Source organism: Empidonax traillii, unplaced genomic scaffold (genome assembly GCF_003031625.1).
Source record: "Empidonax traillii isolate 1590-97213 ecotype Southwest subspecies unplaced genomic scaffold, ASM303162v1 scaffold283:size781446, whole genome shotgun sequence".
NCBI classification, from domain to species: domain Eukaryota; kingdom Metazoa; phylum Chordata; class Aves; order Passeriformes; family Tyrannidae; genus Empidonax; species Empidonax traillii.
In genome coordinates this window covers 455,885-471,638 of record NW_020955476.1, presented here as the reverse complement: position 1 = coordinate 471,638, position 15,754 = coordinate 455,885, and the positions used below count along the sequence as shown (strand labels likewise).

General features: G+C 46.3%; 1 protein-coding gene across 3 annotated transcripts in view; it reads left to right on the top strand.

Moving 5' to 3' along the window:
* The first annotated feature begins 2,431 nt into the window (after positions 1–2,431).
* Positions 2,432–15,754, top strand: part of PRIMA1 (proline rich membrane anchor 1) — a 53,775-nt gene continuing 40,452 nt past the window's right edge. Inside the window, exons 1-3 of one of the 3 annotated variants that reach the window (XM_027890295.1) lie at positions 2,432–2,673; positions 3,012–3,145; positions 9,413–9,563. In XM_027890295.1, coding sequence (XP_027746096.1) covers positions 3,053–3,145; positions 9,413–9,563 — 244 coding nt within the window. In that variant the 5' untranslated portion in view covers positions 2,432–2,673; positions 3,012–3,052. Of the gene's footprint in view, positions 2,674–2,892; positions 3,146–9,412; positions 9,564–15,754 lie in introns of those variants that run through there. The other 2 variants (XM_027890296.1, XM_027890294.1) reach the window with 2 other exon arrangements.

The window sequence follows — 15,754 nt, the reverse complement described above, 5'->3', positions numbered from 1 at the left end:
CTTATAACTCACTTTTCATCTCCAGAGCACTAAGCTGGAGCATGGACCTTTGCTGATCACACCAGCAAAGGAACTGACATAGGTCGTGATTTCTGTTATGTACTAAACACATTCTGGAGGACAGGACCCTGTTACTGCTTTTCCCACCAAACACAATACAAATTTCAGGTAGCTAGATCTGGTCATGCTGTTTTTGACAGCCAGGGAACCTGGTGTAGGTAATTTTGAAAATATGCCCAAGGTGGCAGGGAAGTTGTGGCTGGTAGTGGCACTACAGCCCAGGAAATCCTGGTTCTGGTTCAGGGATGGTAGCCCTAGCCATTATCCTGCTCAACACTTCAGTAGTGTGACTGCTACAGACAAATCATCCTGTTCTTCAGCACACCAGTCCTGGTGCTACATAATACTTAACGCGTTATTAAGCAAAACATATTTCAAGCCTGTCATTGATTCAGGGCCTACAGTCTTGCAAGCATTACATCATTTCTCTTCCTTATAAGTGGGAAAAATTCCTGGGCTCTATTTTCTCTCCATAGAAACTACAGAGGAGAAGCCAATGTAATTAATTAAAAGCACTGGTGTCATGTGGACAAGAACAGGGCACATATTCAGCCCTTTCTTTAGCCATTCAGACTAATGGGTAATATGCCTATGTGTGGACCACATGACTGGGTCTAAAGGATGGATTTAATATATCTGCAGACCAATCATTTTCCCAAGGGAACTGTCAATTACCAGAGTGAAACAGAAAGGATGCTGATTACCTGGGCCAAACTCTGCTCTTTTTTGTGTCAGAACAATATCCCTGATTGCACTTGCTTCCATGCGACTGAGCTGAGTTTGGCTCTGTCTACTCAGTTCTCTGGGTTGTCTTTGAACTACAGAAACAGTGCTTTGAGACGGACAAATAGCTACTTGGACAATTGCTAATGGCAGGCAAATCCACAGTTCTTCAGACATTAAGGCATTGTAAATACTGAAAGAAAATAAATCCGTGTTGTATTTTTTTGGCGTACAATGCCTAAAGCCTTATCTCTCATTCTGTCAAGAACCAAGAACTATGTATACAGATGGTGCAATTTATTATGTTCTGTACTGTGACCAAGTGCTGAAATACCTTCAGGAAATCACCAGAAAGCCTGAAAAGCTTTGCTGTCTCTTGTGACTCCAGCTCACTAAAACTATAATTGAATGAGCACAATATACTAAGCCCCGTGTATTACACAGTAGGCTTACAGAAAAGGACGCCATCTTTTCAGCATCATTACAGAAAATATATTTGCTGTACAAATACTGACTATACTACCCAAGGTCACAATGTCTCTCTCTACCTCTCTGTATTCTGCCCTTAAAAAACCACAAGGCAGGGATTTACAATAAATGTCTAGGTTCAATGAGTCTACCTCAACTCAGGTGTAACACCATTACATTCCAGTATGCTGTTCTCATTTGTAAGATGCTGCTGGGCCTTACAGTCCTGACATTTAAAGCAACACCTGTTGGGGCTGAAATGAGCAGAGATGGTGGTACAACAGTGGTATGAAAAGAAAGTTTTAGCTGTCTATCAGCTGAGAATTTAATGTATTTCCATTCCTGCTTCTCTGAGCAGATTTTTATGAAACTGATTATTAAACTTGACTCAGTGGGTGCAAGAAGTACAAAGAAAAACTAAATTCAGTATCCTCAAACCTATTCATCTCTGGATATGAAATATAAACCCTGTGTCCAATATTTTGTTCAAATCCGTGTGCTTACTGAATTTGAAAAATTGAAAACAGGACCCCTGTGCCACTGACCCAACAACAGATGTTTATGGTCATCCTGATACCCATAAAGCCCAACTTCCAGCAATGGCTACCATTCACAGAGCAGTTGCTTTGCTCATTTACTGCTTCAATGAAAGCAAAAACACCTTCATCCTTGATTTTCTACTGTTTCCTTCTTGTGGGGAAGCCGGCCTGCGGTGCCTTAAAATTGGAGGGGATGGGGGGTGGAGGAGGGTGGTCTATCCAGTTCCCCGAGAGCGAGCACCGTTACACATTTCCGCGCGCTTTCTCAGAACATAGAAACACAAATGCCATGAAGAGCCTTCCTATTGCATCCAAGAGACACGGGCCTGACCCAGCCTCAGCTCCCGTCTGTCACAGGACAAGCCCTTGTAGCACTCGTGAGCGAAGGGGGGAACACCAACAACCACCAACCCCAACACCACCTAGCCGCAATTCTGGATGAAGCTCCTCCAGGACGGGGGGTGCCGGTGGATCCCGCGCTTCCCCCTTGGCTCGGTCCCGCTCTCGGCTGCGGGTTGGGCGCGGGGGGCGGGTGCGGCGCTTCCCGGCTGCTGGAGGTGCCCGAGCTTCCCGGGGGCCGCCCCCGCCAGGGCTGAGCGCAGGGCAGCCGCCGCCGGGAGGAGCCCGGGCGGGGAGGGAAAGACGAGGGGAGCCGTGCGCGGAAGGGACTGCCTCGATGGGCTTGAAAAATCACTGCAGCAGCGGCGGCGGCGCCGGCGGGCAGGGGGGAAATGCAATCCCTGGGCTGCGCGGCCGCGCCGCTCCCCTCGCCTCTGCCCTCAGGCTCCGGCCCCGACCCTGCCCCTTTTCCCCTGCGCCCGGCTCCAAACTTTTTCCGCCGCCCGCTCACCGCCTTGGGTGTGAGGGAACCTCGGGCTCAGCGGTGAGCGCCGGCCGGGGAGCCCCCGGCACGGTTAGGCTGCTGGCGGCGACCGCCGGAGCATCCCGTGGAGGGGGAGCCGGCGGGGCGGGCGCAGAGGGAGGTGGGCAGGGCGGGGGTGGAGGCGCGTCTCCCTGCTGAGGGAGCTGGGACTTGCAGGGCTCTGGGTTTTCCCGACCACTCTTTCCCCTCCCCACCCGCCCATCTCCCTGCCTCCCTCCCCCCCTCCTTCCCTCCCGCCTTCCCTCCCTCCCCTCCAGAATTAAAGTTGGGACAGTCGCGCTCCGGGCATGGGTGCGAGCCAACGCCTGTGCCGCCGGCTCGCTCTGCTCCCTCCCCAGGTCGCCCGGAGCCCGCGCCTCCGCCCGTCCGCCCAGGAGGGATGCTGCTCCGGCAGCTGCTGGGGCTGCTCCGCTGCTGCTGGCCCTCCCTGCTGCTGCACTGTGCCCTCCACCCGCTCTGGGGGTCACTCCAGGTAGGGTCGCCCGAGCCCGCTCGCAGCTGCGGGGCGAGGGGGGCGGCGGGGGGCGGGGGGAGCAGAGCGGGGGCGCGGGCAGAGCCCCTCCGGCACCCCCAGCACTGCGGGAGGAGGCCGTGGCGGGGCGGTGGTCGCGCCGGCGGCCCCCGATCGTCGTGAGCTGTTGCTCTCAGGGGCGCGGGCCCCCCTCGCCGCGTGGTGCGGGACAGCGGGTGTGCGCGACGGGCGGCCGGGGACAGTCCTGGAGCGCCGAAGTCGGTCCGAGAGCGGTCGGTCCGAGCAGGATGGAGTTGACTTTCTTCGGCGCGCTGGCGGCCGGAGGGTTGGAAAGCGCATTTTGCTGTAGGTGGCAAGATGCACGGAAAGAGGCAGTGGTGGAGCGGAGCCCCGGCGGTCATGCCTTGCCGTGGGTTTTCGGTGTTGATTGTGAATTGAGAATTCTCTGCGTTAAGGGCTGAATCAGCTTTTGACAACTCGGACGCGGTAGTGCTGTGTGACCTTGATTGTAATGTGAGGTGACCATCAAGAGAGACTGGGAGAAACTGGTATATAGTGAGGGAGAGCACCCGTCCAGTTTGGAGACTCAGAACAGCAGCAAAGCTCAACTCAAATGCGTCACTTCGATATTTTAAAGTTTATTTATCATGTATGTCTTCAGAGAAGTGATTGATGAGCCAGCCAAGTGCCGTTCAAGAACTGACCAATTACAGCTTCTTTCTTGGAGAAAACACAGTGGAGACTCCACATCTTTTACTCCCTGATCTAAACTTAGTGACTCCCAAGAGATTAAAGAGAGATGTTATGTGTTTTAGCATCTTGTCTCTTGCCATGAATGACAAAGAGGATTTGTGCTCCTTACGGATGATTAAAATTAACAGAAATACAACAAAAACAACCTCCTTTAAACCAATTCCTCTGTCATAAAAATCCCTGCTTGCGCTACCTTCGTGCTGTCCTGCTCAAGTATTCAGGTAGCTGAGCTTAAGTTAAAACTATAACTGCATTTTTCAGGGAAGCACACTTGGGTGAAAAGAGGTGCCTCATGCAACCTCTCTCCTGTAATTAGTCAGTCAACCAAATAGAAAAAAACCTTGCATAAACATCTTTCTGGCAAACTACTCAGATGATCTAAGACAATCTTTCAAAAATAATTATGTTTATAAAAATTGAAACAGGCTCTGAGAAATGAAAAAGCCAAGGAGCCCAGCCTTTCCTTGCTGTAATTTGGAAGTTTTGTTGTCCCATTCATCAACTGTACTTGTGCTATTGTCTGCTGTTCTGTTGAAGAGCAAGCAATAAAGCTGCTCAAGCTTTTGTCCAGTTCCCCCAAAACTGGGCTTAATGTAGGGCTCCCATCAGCAGGTACAAATGGGAAGGGCAGGTGTGGAGTGCTCACCTGCATGCCAGCCTTCCGTCCTTCCTGTGACTGAAACTTGTTCATTTTTGAACCCCTCCCATGACTCCCTTCGCCGTGTTGAGTCATAATCCTCACTGTTTATCTTCAAAGTCTCACAAGCCACACTCTCCTTGACTAATTCTGTAATGTCACATCATGTCGCTCCCCTGCCCCTGCTCCATCTATAGCAGCCAACATGTTTTCTCACGTCTCTTCTCCCAGCCCCTCTTCACCCGTATGTCTGTGCAATGACTTATGTGTGGCATGGCCTTCCCTCCCACCTCTTTGCATTCCCTCCCTAGGCCCTGCCTTGTGACACTTAAGAAAATCAGTCAGATGGTAATCAAAGGAGAAACATTTATTTTACTAAAAGCAAAACCAAAACAAAGCCCACAATTTTTTCTCATTAGCCCAGTAGCCAGCTCTGCGACAAGAAGGCTGGGATGATTCTGTCTGATGCTTTTGACGTAATTTTAAAAACAGAGCAGTAAGGGTCATGATAAATAGCAGGGTCACGTTTTTTCTGGTTTCATAAACATGGATCTGGATTAACTCTGATGTGAATTACACAGAGCTGTCCTGGGATTTATGCAGTGGTGTTGAGATCTCATCTCTGTAGACCGCTTCCAAGAGACAAAGCTGCTCTTGCCACATTAGGAGGCTTTTAGAGTCCCTGTGCCTTTTCAATGAACTGCACTTTTCTTTTAAAGCTTTCCTCCTTTTACCTGATTAAAAAAGTCGCAAAAGGGCTACCCTCCAGGGAGTGAATTAATCCTCTTTTCCCATCCCACTCTATAGAGCATACTTGTGGACTGCTGCAATCACATGGGACTCTATGAAATACTAAAGAGCTCTGTCCACATGCAGATTTATTCCTCCACTTTATGCAAAGCAGCACTAGGACCACTCTTTCTAAAGGAAATTTTGGATTAAAAAGAAATATGCCACAGGCACAAACTTCAACAGAATCTGCAAAAGGAAACCACCAGTTATCACTTTCTGTTTGTTTTTCCCTGGACATTTGTGGATCAGATTTTCTTTTCCATAAATATTTTAAAACATTTGTCCTTTTTGCAAAACATGTTCACATCAAATGCAAAAATCCATGAAGTCAACTCTACATATTTTCAGAGCAGAGAAAAAAAATGCATGAGCTTAAAGTCCAGGCGACATATGTCTAGACTGGCCAGCTGCTGAGTGTGTTTTAAGAAAGCCTCATGCCAAACAAACAACCAAGGTTAGGACAGGTCAAGAAGATGTGTTCATGGCTTCCCCAGCACCCAGAGGAATGGCTGGAAGGTGCAGAGGTAACAGCTAGGGAGCAAGCCCTGCAGAGTCCATCTCCAGAGGTGATCCCTTGCCAAGGCAACCTCTGTGCTACAGACTGCCTGTTGGTTTTCTAGATGCACCTGAACATGCAAAGGGCTTCCAAAGCCATTCTGGGACCATGGAAGTGTCCAGCAGAACAAGCAAGCAGTAAAGTTTGAGGCCAGATTCAATTAGCAGGCCTGGCCAGAGAAAGATTAGGCTCTTTAAACATGCCTTTTTTCTCCTGCCACATGCTGTAAAGACAACTTACCTTGAATTGCAGAGAGGAAGAAAGAAACATGGAGTATTATTTTATCATCTTCTGCCAGAGCAAGATTGTTCTCTAAAGCATATTTTCTAGTGATTTGTTCTGCTTACCTTTAGGAGACACAAGTAATAGCCTTCATTTCTTTCATAAAAAGACTAATAGACATCAACAGGGGGATTTTTTTTTCCTTGAAAATGATCCAAATGTCTTTCTTCTTTTCCTAATTCTATTTTGCTACTGTTATCTACTGTTTTATGTTACTGTTACTATTCTATCTTCTTGCAGCAGTCCTTGGCTATTTCTCTCCTCTTCGAGGCCCTCAACCTCTATTTGGGTCTTTCCTTTTCCTGCCAGATTTCAGCCAACTTACAGTATCTTTGTTAATGAAAACTAACCATCTAAGAGAAACCCCTGGCAAGGTAATATCTGTGTTCCTGTAGGTATCTTCTAACAACCAGACATTTTACTCAGTGATAAGAGAAGGGAAACAAATAGGTGATAAAGCCCCTGCTTTTAAATGTCAGTTCTTTCCCCATTCTTTAAAAATGATCATGGGGAATTTTGCTAAAGGTTCAGGCTCAGGTATTGAGAGACAAAGCAAGTTTTTTTTTTTTCCCCAAAAAAGCAATGTTTTCAAAGTAGACAGGAGCAAGGAGTGGCTGATCTTGTATAGGGTTAATATTGTCTGCAAAGTAATTGAGAAAATTATCCACTGGTTTCTGAGGACACTCTATTACCAGCCTAGGGAGGGAGGTCCTCCAGGGATTTAAAAGCAGTCAATAGCTCTAAAAAAAAAAAAAAAACAGAGCAAGCTTTTGGTTCACGTTCATATTAGGTTAGAGCAATAAGTCAATGTAGCTTTGCCATACCAGTGCTGTCTTCAGACTTACATACACAAAGCTGCTTCTGGTTTGCAAACAAAGCTGGCTCCAAGTCTGTTCAATGTTATTCTTCCGTGTCTATCTTCTCCCGTCACACTGGCTCATGTGAGACTGTAGTGAGCTCATAGGATTCAGTAACAAAAGATCTAGTTAGGGGACGGTATTTATAGCTAGGAGTTAATAGTTGCTTCCTAATCAGTTGTTGGGACCAGTGGAGAGATGTTACCCCTCCTCCTTCTGTCAGCACAGTAAATGTTGTTACACCTGTTCAACAAGGAGGTACCCTAGGTATGCCAGAGCCACTGCACGGAGTGGACACTCTTCACACAAGGCTCTTCTTGGGAATGTGCCTGGCACCCCAATGCCACGTGTGAACAGTGTTGGAAGAGCTGAGGCAGTGTGGAGGATATTCTGCTGCCTGGGATCACTTACTTTAAAAATAAATAAACCTGCTTAGCAGACAAATTTATTACCAGTCATGAGGGATTATGCAGCCGAGTCACTTTGATTCATTAGGGCATTCAGAGAGTTTGTGTAAGTTCCTGGAAGCTGTCTGACATGGTCTTTAACCATCCTTTTACTGTTACCTGATGGTGAAGGGGAAACTTGGAAAGCACTTGGGCTGCATTTGTTTTTCCCTGTGTTTGGTAATAGATTTCGAGAAGGTGTTTAAAGAACCGAGCCTTCTGCCTTATGCTGTGCTGAGCTGTCCTTACGACTCAGCTACACATAGACTCTTCTGTTCTTTCCTCCCTCCCTCCCTATAATATTTAATCAACAAAGCCCTACCTCCATTTCCCTGAGGCCAAAGTAATGCGTCTTTCTGCATTTAGAAACCTCCTACGCATGTGAACATGTCCTTTGTGCAGTGATGTTGTTTTAATTAGCCACATCTCTCTTTTTGGCCAGAAATATAAAATGACTGTGTACAGCTTTCCTACAGCCAAAAGGCAGTGCAGCCCCCTTGGTGCCCAGCTGTGGGTAGTGGGAGAGGCGTCTAGCCTGGGGGCTAGAGTTAAAAAGGTAGTGGAGACAGTCTGTGCCCAGAGCTGGCAGGGAAGGGAAGCAAAGCTTGGATGGGAGAGAGAAGCGGGGAGAAGGCAACCCTGGGTGACCCTGAGGATAGACAGAGAGGCAGAAGAAGCATGCCTAAGGGAAATCAGAAAGCATGGCATGAGACATCCTCTTTGTAATGACCGACACGTTGTGGAAAAACCCTGATTACAGAGGATGGTGTTAGGCCAAAACTATTAGGACAATAACCCACTTGAGACCAAACTGTATGAGGCAATAGTTGAATGCTAGCATAAGTGTCCTTAGCTTCAGCAAGACACAAGTCTGTCCCAGGCGGTCTCCTGATACTTACATTCAAAGTGCTTGTTAGATAACATGCTTATTAATCTTTTACGCTTTGCTTTGTCTCCTTAAAATTGTATCCAGTATTTTCCATCTAAGTCATTCAGAAAGAGCTGGCTTAGAGACCTTTGAAGTTAATACCTCTCAGAAGCTTCTGCGATGCTCAGCAAATTTCCTTTTCATTAGGGACTGACTCCATTTTGTAGCATTATATTAGGAATTTTAATGAATATTCCTTAAATTATTAGTTATGTAAATACTACTGATTATAAGACAAATTTGCTGTTCATAAGTGGTCCTTTTCATGACTAGATCAAGCTATTGAATGTATCATATACCAGTACTGGCTAAATCATTGCCCATTGCCAATTGATGCCCACACTTGGGTTCTGCAGTGTCTCATCTTCAGTTTTATTAGCCAACGTTGAATGTTACACAGGTTACAATGTAGCATTTTCATTTTAACCGTGTCATTGCTGTGGTCTACAGATGAGTAAAATATATATTCCCTCTCCTCTTGGTGGGAAGTGAAACACCCTGTGAAATGCTCCCTGAACTTCAAAGTGATGCTGGCAAAGCAGAGGAGAGATGTCCTCTGGCTTTCAGTTCTTCCATAAGGAAAATGAACATAATCCTGACCCTAACTGTCTTGTAATTTTTATTAGCTCTCTTTGGCTTGCAGCAATGACCCTGTGAATAATGCATGCTGCTAGATGGCTTTCCTAAGGAAAGAAGGCTTATGCAATCATATTGTCTGCCACTGCCTGCCTTCTCCTTACCCCATAATAACTCAAAAACCAGCTGGCCAATTTCAGCCAAATTTTGACAGAGGGGAAAGGGGTCTTGAAGATACTGTATTAAGTAAAAAAATAAAAGATAAAAAATGGGAACCACATAGGGAATAGACACTCTTGTAGTCACCTTAGTGAGGAAAATAAGCTCAGTTCTCACTTCTGGTCTGAGGTGCTACGCGGGTACTCAAGTCTAAGAAACACGTTAATGGAAAATCAGTTGTCACTGCTCTGCTGCTCACACAATGACTTGTTTCTTCACAGATCACTCAGGGTGAGCCCCAGAAGTCATGCTCCAAGCCTGTAGCAGAGAAAGTTACAGAGAGCTGCCAGGAAATTTGCCAGTGCAGGCCACCTCCACTGTTACCACCGCCTCCTCCACCTCCACCGCCCCCGAGGTTGCTGGCGGTGCCGAGTAAGTAGCCACTGGTACAGTTGTGGTGCCCTGAAGGAGGGCAAAGTGACGGGGACGCCTGGACAGACAGAAGGAAAAAGGATGTGGGAGAGGGCACAGCTAGCTTGTTTGTCATTTTCCACTTAGCAAATGGAGGAAGAAGTGTTCTCAGTAGAGATGGAGATCTGTTTTCTGATCAATGAATAGCGCTTAGCTTTTGGAGGAAAGCCAGACAAGTTGCCTCTTATCACTGTATTATATATGATTCTCTAGTTTTAAATGGTTTCCTAATCCCCTAGCCCTGGGAAATGCTTTCCTACAGAGACTTAGCACTGTGCCGACCTTTGAGTTGGATGAACTCCTTTTACACCAGGTATGCGGCTTGAAGATCTGGGTGCTCCAAGCGAAATCAATTACAAATGTTACAAAAATCAGAGGGATGTCAGGAGTCAGTGGCAATTGAGCAGTTTTCCCACTAATGCACATACAGGCTTATACTCATCCATTTCTCTTCATAAAAATCAATGCTCCCCATCCTTATCCAAGCTCCTCCTAATTTCCAGCCATGCATCCCCATATCTGCGCGCTATTGGTGCCTTCAGCTCTGCCAGCTCCCTTCCACATCAGTGTTCCTGTGATCCCTGATGCATAGATCATTTCTGGGGAGTGATAGCTGTGCTGGTGGTCCCCCAGTGGCAGTCCCTGTGCAGTGGGACAGACCTTGCCAGTGATGTATGCAGTCACTTGGTGCAGAGACATGGACTAGGTCCTAGGTATTTGGCATTCCAGAAAATCTCCTTAATGCTTATGCATTTTCACAAATTCGTCTCTCCCTATAAGGCTGCCTATTAATTCATCTGCCTGCTTATATAAACTCCCCTGGGAGCAACATTGCAAAGTATATCTAGTATCCTCAGCACTTCCCCCAAGGAAAAATAAATCATTAGGTATCATCATTAGGCTGTTTGTCTTTATCAGTGCCATCTCCAGATGTGCAGAAGACACAAAGTCTTCTACACAGCTTTTAGTCAGACAGAGGACAGGCAGAATTTTTCAGTGTCTTTTCTGCCAGCATGATTTGTACTTGTGCTACACTGCAGAAAATTAAGGCAAAGGCAGAGAAAAACCAACAGTGAAACACTTGGGAAAGGAAGTACAAAGACAGCTGGGAAAGGAGAGGGATGTTTTTTATAGCAGGAAAAATCTCTTTCAGTGTTCAGGAAAATGTTGCGGACGGTGATATTGAAAATTACCTTGATCTTTGTATCACAGTCAGAAAGTTACATACTTTGCCACTCTGTTTTCTTGTACCTGGGGCATCATGTTGCCCTGAGGGAGACAAGATGTGGCAGAGCAGCTTTGGCACAGGGACCAGCCTGCTGTCCAGCTGCACTGGGAAGGGTGACACTGCTGCCAGGCTGCTTCCCAGCTTCCCATCCCTGGGCTACCATCAGGCAGCTGCTTTGAGTGCATGGATTTGTCTCCTGTGAAGTGGGGAGGAAATCATGTTAGAAAAAAAAGAAGTCTGTCACACATTGCAAAAAGAGGAACAAGAAATCAAATGGGCCTTTGACTGGGATAGCCTGATGCTTACTCAGGCTGGATTGCCAGGTGCTAACCCAGTTTTAAAAATGAGCTATATAAATCCAGATGAGTAATATTTAAGCAAGTGACTTCATTTCAAATACAATGAAAAAAATAGATTACACATTTCTTTCACCAGTAAGCTTTAGAGTAGCAATCAAGTGCCTCATCTTGAAAGATGCTTTCATTATTATCAGCTGTCTAGGCACTGTGATTTAGCCCAGCAATCCTCATCCTTGTGATAAGGAACAAGCCTAGTGGTTAAATATTGATGTTATAGATACTGCTTTTAAATGGTATTCAGAGAAGAGGGCAGTAAAGAGCCAAGACAAACTATTGTGAAGTGGTTGATGCTAGACTTACACTTTGCACTTCCTAAGTGATTAAAGTTCAGCTTTGGAAAGACCTCAGCAAAAAAGCAGCAGCGTGGGAGCTGCAAGATTTTTACCTTTACAAGGTACAGTGTGTGCCCCATGAGGCACTCCATAAAGATGTTGGCATTGCTCTCAGAGATTTGTGAGCCACAAAAGGCTGCAGTCTGCTAGGTACTGTCCTTAAAAGCTCTCTCTGCAATCAAACTGAATCTTGCTGGAGGTTTAGATCAACTCTAAAACAGCTACTGTGGTTTGGGCTGGGCGATTAAAGCCAGTAGATACAAAATTGCTGTCTGTCTAATAACTACAGACACTGACAGTTCAGTTACATGCTAAGTGAAGCCATCTAGTGCTCTTTGACATGTGTGCTCCAGCTGCTGCTGTAGAAAAGCGGGGGATCCTCTACGTGTCCTCTTTATTGGTCCCAACTGAATGTTTTCAACCCTACTTGGTTGTGTGGGATGGCACTGGGTAACTGTGAGCAGCTGAATCACTCCCTGAAAGGCTATTATTGTTCTTGAGGACAACAGAGGACTATGAGGAACAGTTACAGAATCACACAATATGCTGAATTGGAAGGGACCCACAAGGACCATTGAGTCAAACTCCTGGCCCTGCACAGGACCATCCCCAAGAGTCACACCATGTGCCTGATTATATCATCCAAACACTTCTTGAACTATGTCAGGCTTGGTGCTCTCACTACTTCCCTGGGGAACCTGTTGCAGCATCCAATCACTCTTCTTCTGTGTGAAGAACCTCTTTCTAATACCCCACCTAAACCTCTGCTATCACAGCTTCAGTCTATTCCCTTGGGTTCTGTCAGGTCACCACAGAGAAGAGATCAGTGCCTGCCCTTCCTCTTTCCCTCATAAGGAAGTTGTAACTGCAGTGAGGTCTCCCCTCAGTCTCCTCTTCTCCAGGCTGAACAGACCAAGTGCCCTCAGCCACTCCTCACATGGCTTTCCCTCAAGGCCCTTCACCATCTTCATTGCCTTCCTTTGGACACTCTCCAGTAGCTTAATATCTTTCTTACATTGTGGTGCCCAAAACTGCACACAATATTCAAGGTGAGGCCACACCAGTGCAGAGCAGAGCAGGACAGTCCCCTCCCTTGATCAGCTGGTGATGCTTTGCCTGATGCCTCCCAGTTGGCCCTCCTGGCTGCCAGGGCACTGCTGACTCATTCAACTTGCCATCAACCAGGACCCCCAGGTCCCTTTCCACAGCACTGCTTTCCAGCATCTCATTCCCCAGTCTGTACAAACATCCAGGGTTACCCATCCCAGGTGCAGAATCCAGCACTTCCCCTTTTTGAACTTCATATGGTTGGTGATTCCCCAGTCCTCTAATTTGTTGAGGCCTCTCTGCAGGGCCTCCCTGCTTTCCAGGGAATCAACAGCTCCTCCCAGTTTGTGTCATCTGCAAACTCGCTGATTATCCCTTCCAGTCCTTCCTTGAAGTAATTTATTAAGATTTTGAAGAGCACAGGGCCCAAGATGAAGCCCTGTGGAACCCCACTAGTGTCAGGTCACCGATCTGATGTTCCCCCATTCACTGTTACCCTCTGTGCTCGACCCATGAGCCAATTGCTCACACACTACGTGGTGTGTTTATCCATCTGTGTGCTGGACACTTGTCCAGAAGGATCCTGTGAAAGACAGTATCAAAAGCTTTACTGAAATCCAAAAAGATTACATCAACTCGCAGTGCATTAAGCATCTCTTTAGACATTTTTATATCAACAGGTTGATCTAGCAACAAATCATTACTCCATTTCCTGCAGACAGATTTATACAAAATCTATAAAATATGAATTCCACAATTCATATATAATAACTGGCAAATGTTGTGTTTACTATCCTGTTCCATGTGGATATTAGTTCTCTCAGTTTTGCTGGGTGACCCTTGTCTTTTTCTGCAAAGTGGGACCTATGGAGTATTTAAGTTTTTATTTTCCTGAGCTTCAGTCCAGATGCAGTTTGTTGGCAACACATTGAGGTGCTGCTGTCTTGTTTGGCATGTGTACCTTGCTGGGGTTCTTCAAGGAGAGGGGTTCCAGCCCACATTAGAAGAAAGTAGGATGGTGGGGACTGTGTGATGAAGTGGTGAGGACTGTCAGGAGACGTGGTCACGGAGCCAATTGAAGTTTCTCCAGACAGTCTGGCATATTGATGTTTCCGGAGTAATTCCCCTTATGCAAGCAGCAGCCTGCTCTTTAACCCGTGCCTAGAAAACTGCTCGTTGGCAAAGTGAAGGGAAAGCTCATGAGGCTCTGAGGGGCCTAAGGCCAACTACGGTTAGATGCTGACAGCAAAGGAAAGAGGAACTTTCGGTGAGTGTATTCCCTCAGTATGACTGTAGTGACCTGAAAGAGAGAGAAATGCTCAGAACCTGGCCTTTAATTAACTGTGTTTTTCCTCTCCACCCACCCCCCCACACTCACATCTGCTTTCCTCCTTGTCTCTGGATTTCAGCCAGAACTAAGACAAGGTGGATGGAGTACTTGTTTAGGCAGCATTTCTAACCCAGCTTCATAGGCCCATGAGATTAAGGTAGTTCAAATGATGTTGACCCTTAAAAATCTAAGACACTGCTGTTGTCAACCCTTAAATACTCTGTGAGCAAGCAGATTTCTCCAGGGGCATTGCAAAGAAGAAAGGACTTTGTTTGAATATGAAAGGCAGGCTTTCGAAACAGGAAAGGGTTAGAGCTAGACTTACACTGAAGTCTGTATTAGTTTTAGCCTGTGTAAGGTCTGAGGAAAAAAACATTTCAGAAATTACTTCTTTAAAATGGTACAAGGAAGAGAAAGAATGTTCTACGTGAACTCCTCACCTGCTGGTGAGCAACATTTGCTGTCTCTGCTCTACCCATCTCCCGAACTGTGTGAGGAGTCCATGATACTGCCATCTGCTCTCTGTATGATGGAAGGGTTCAGTCAAATATTGCTTCAGTCAATATGAAGGATGAAACTTAAGCTGAGTCTGGATACACAAACCAATCTCTGACTTGTTGGATGCTTGCACAGAGGTACACAGTGAAGTCTTTACATCTCCTGACCTCAGTGAAAGTTTGTCCTGAGCTGGCAGTTGATATCAAGCACAGTCACGTCAGCGCAAAGCCAGAGTAGTGACATCACTGCAGAAGACTCTAATCTCCATGCAGTAATTGTATGATTGTGTTTTTCAAGGTGAAATCTTTTCCTTTATCTTCAGAGATAGAGCATCTAATTAACTAATTATTTGGACTGGTGAAAATGCCAAAATAAAAATTACCAAATCCAGGAAGGCTGAAACCTTTGGAAACTATATAAGCTCAGATGTACAGCTTGATTTTAGAAAGTGTGCAGGGTCTCTTCAGTGCAAGTAGAAAAACTAAGCACATTCAGATCTTTTGGGACAGATGATAGAATCATGGAATGGTTCAGGTTAAAAGGGACCTTGAAGACTGTCTAATTCCACCCACCTGCCACAGTCAAGGACACTAGATTGGGTTGCTCAAAACCCCATCCAACGTGGCCTTGAACACTTCCAGGAATGGGGCATCGACAACTTCTCTGGGCAACCTATTCCAATGCCTCACCACCCTCACAGTAAAGAATTTCTTCTTAATACCTAATCTAAATTTATGCTCTTTCCATTTAAATCTGTTACCCTTTATCCTTATTCCTACGTGCCCTTGTAAAATGCCCCTCTCCAGATTTCTTGTAGACTCCATTCAGGTACTGGAAGGTGCTACAACATCTCCCTGAAGCCTTCTCCAACTCTCTCAGCCTGTCTTTGTAGAATAGGTGATCCAGCTTTCTGATCGTCTTTATGCCCCTCCTCTGGACTCCAAGAGATTCTCATCCTCATGATGTTGGACACCCCAGAGCTGATCATGGTACTGCAGGTGGAGTCTCATGAGAGTGAAGCAGAGGGAAGAATCAGCTTCCTTAACATGATGGTCATGCTTATATTCATGCAGCCCAGGACATGGCTGGATTTCTGGGCTGCAAACTCACATCATTTCTTGTTCACCAACATCCCCAAGTCTTTCACCTCAGGGCTTCTCTTAATCCAATCTCCATCCAGTCTGTATTTATGCTCAGTATTGCCCTGATCTGGGTGCTGGACCTTGCTGAAGGTTTGCATGGGCCCACCTCTCAAGCCTGTCAAGGTCCCTCTGGATGGCATCCGTCCCCTCCCATGTGCTGACTGCATGACACATCTTGGTGTTGCTGGCAAACTTGCTGAGGGTGCACTCAATCCC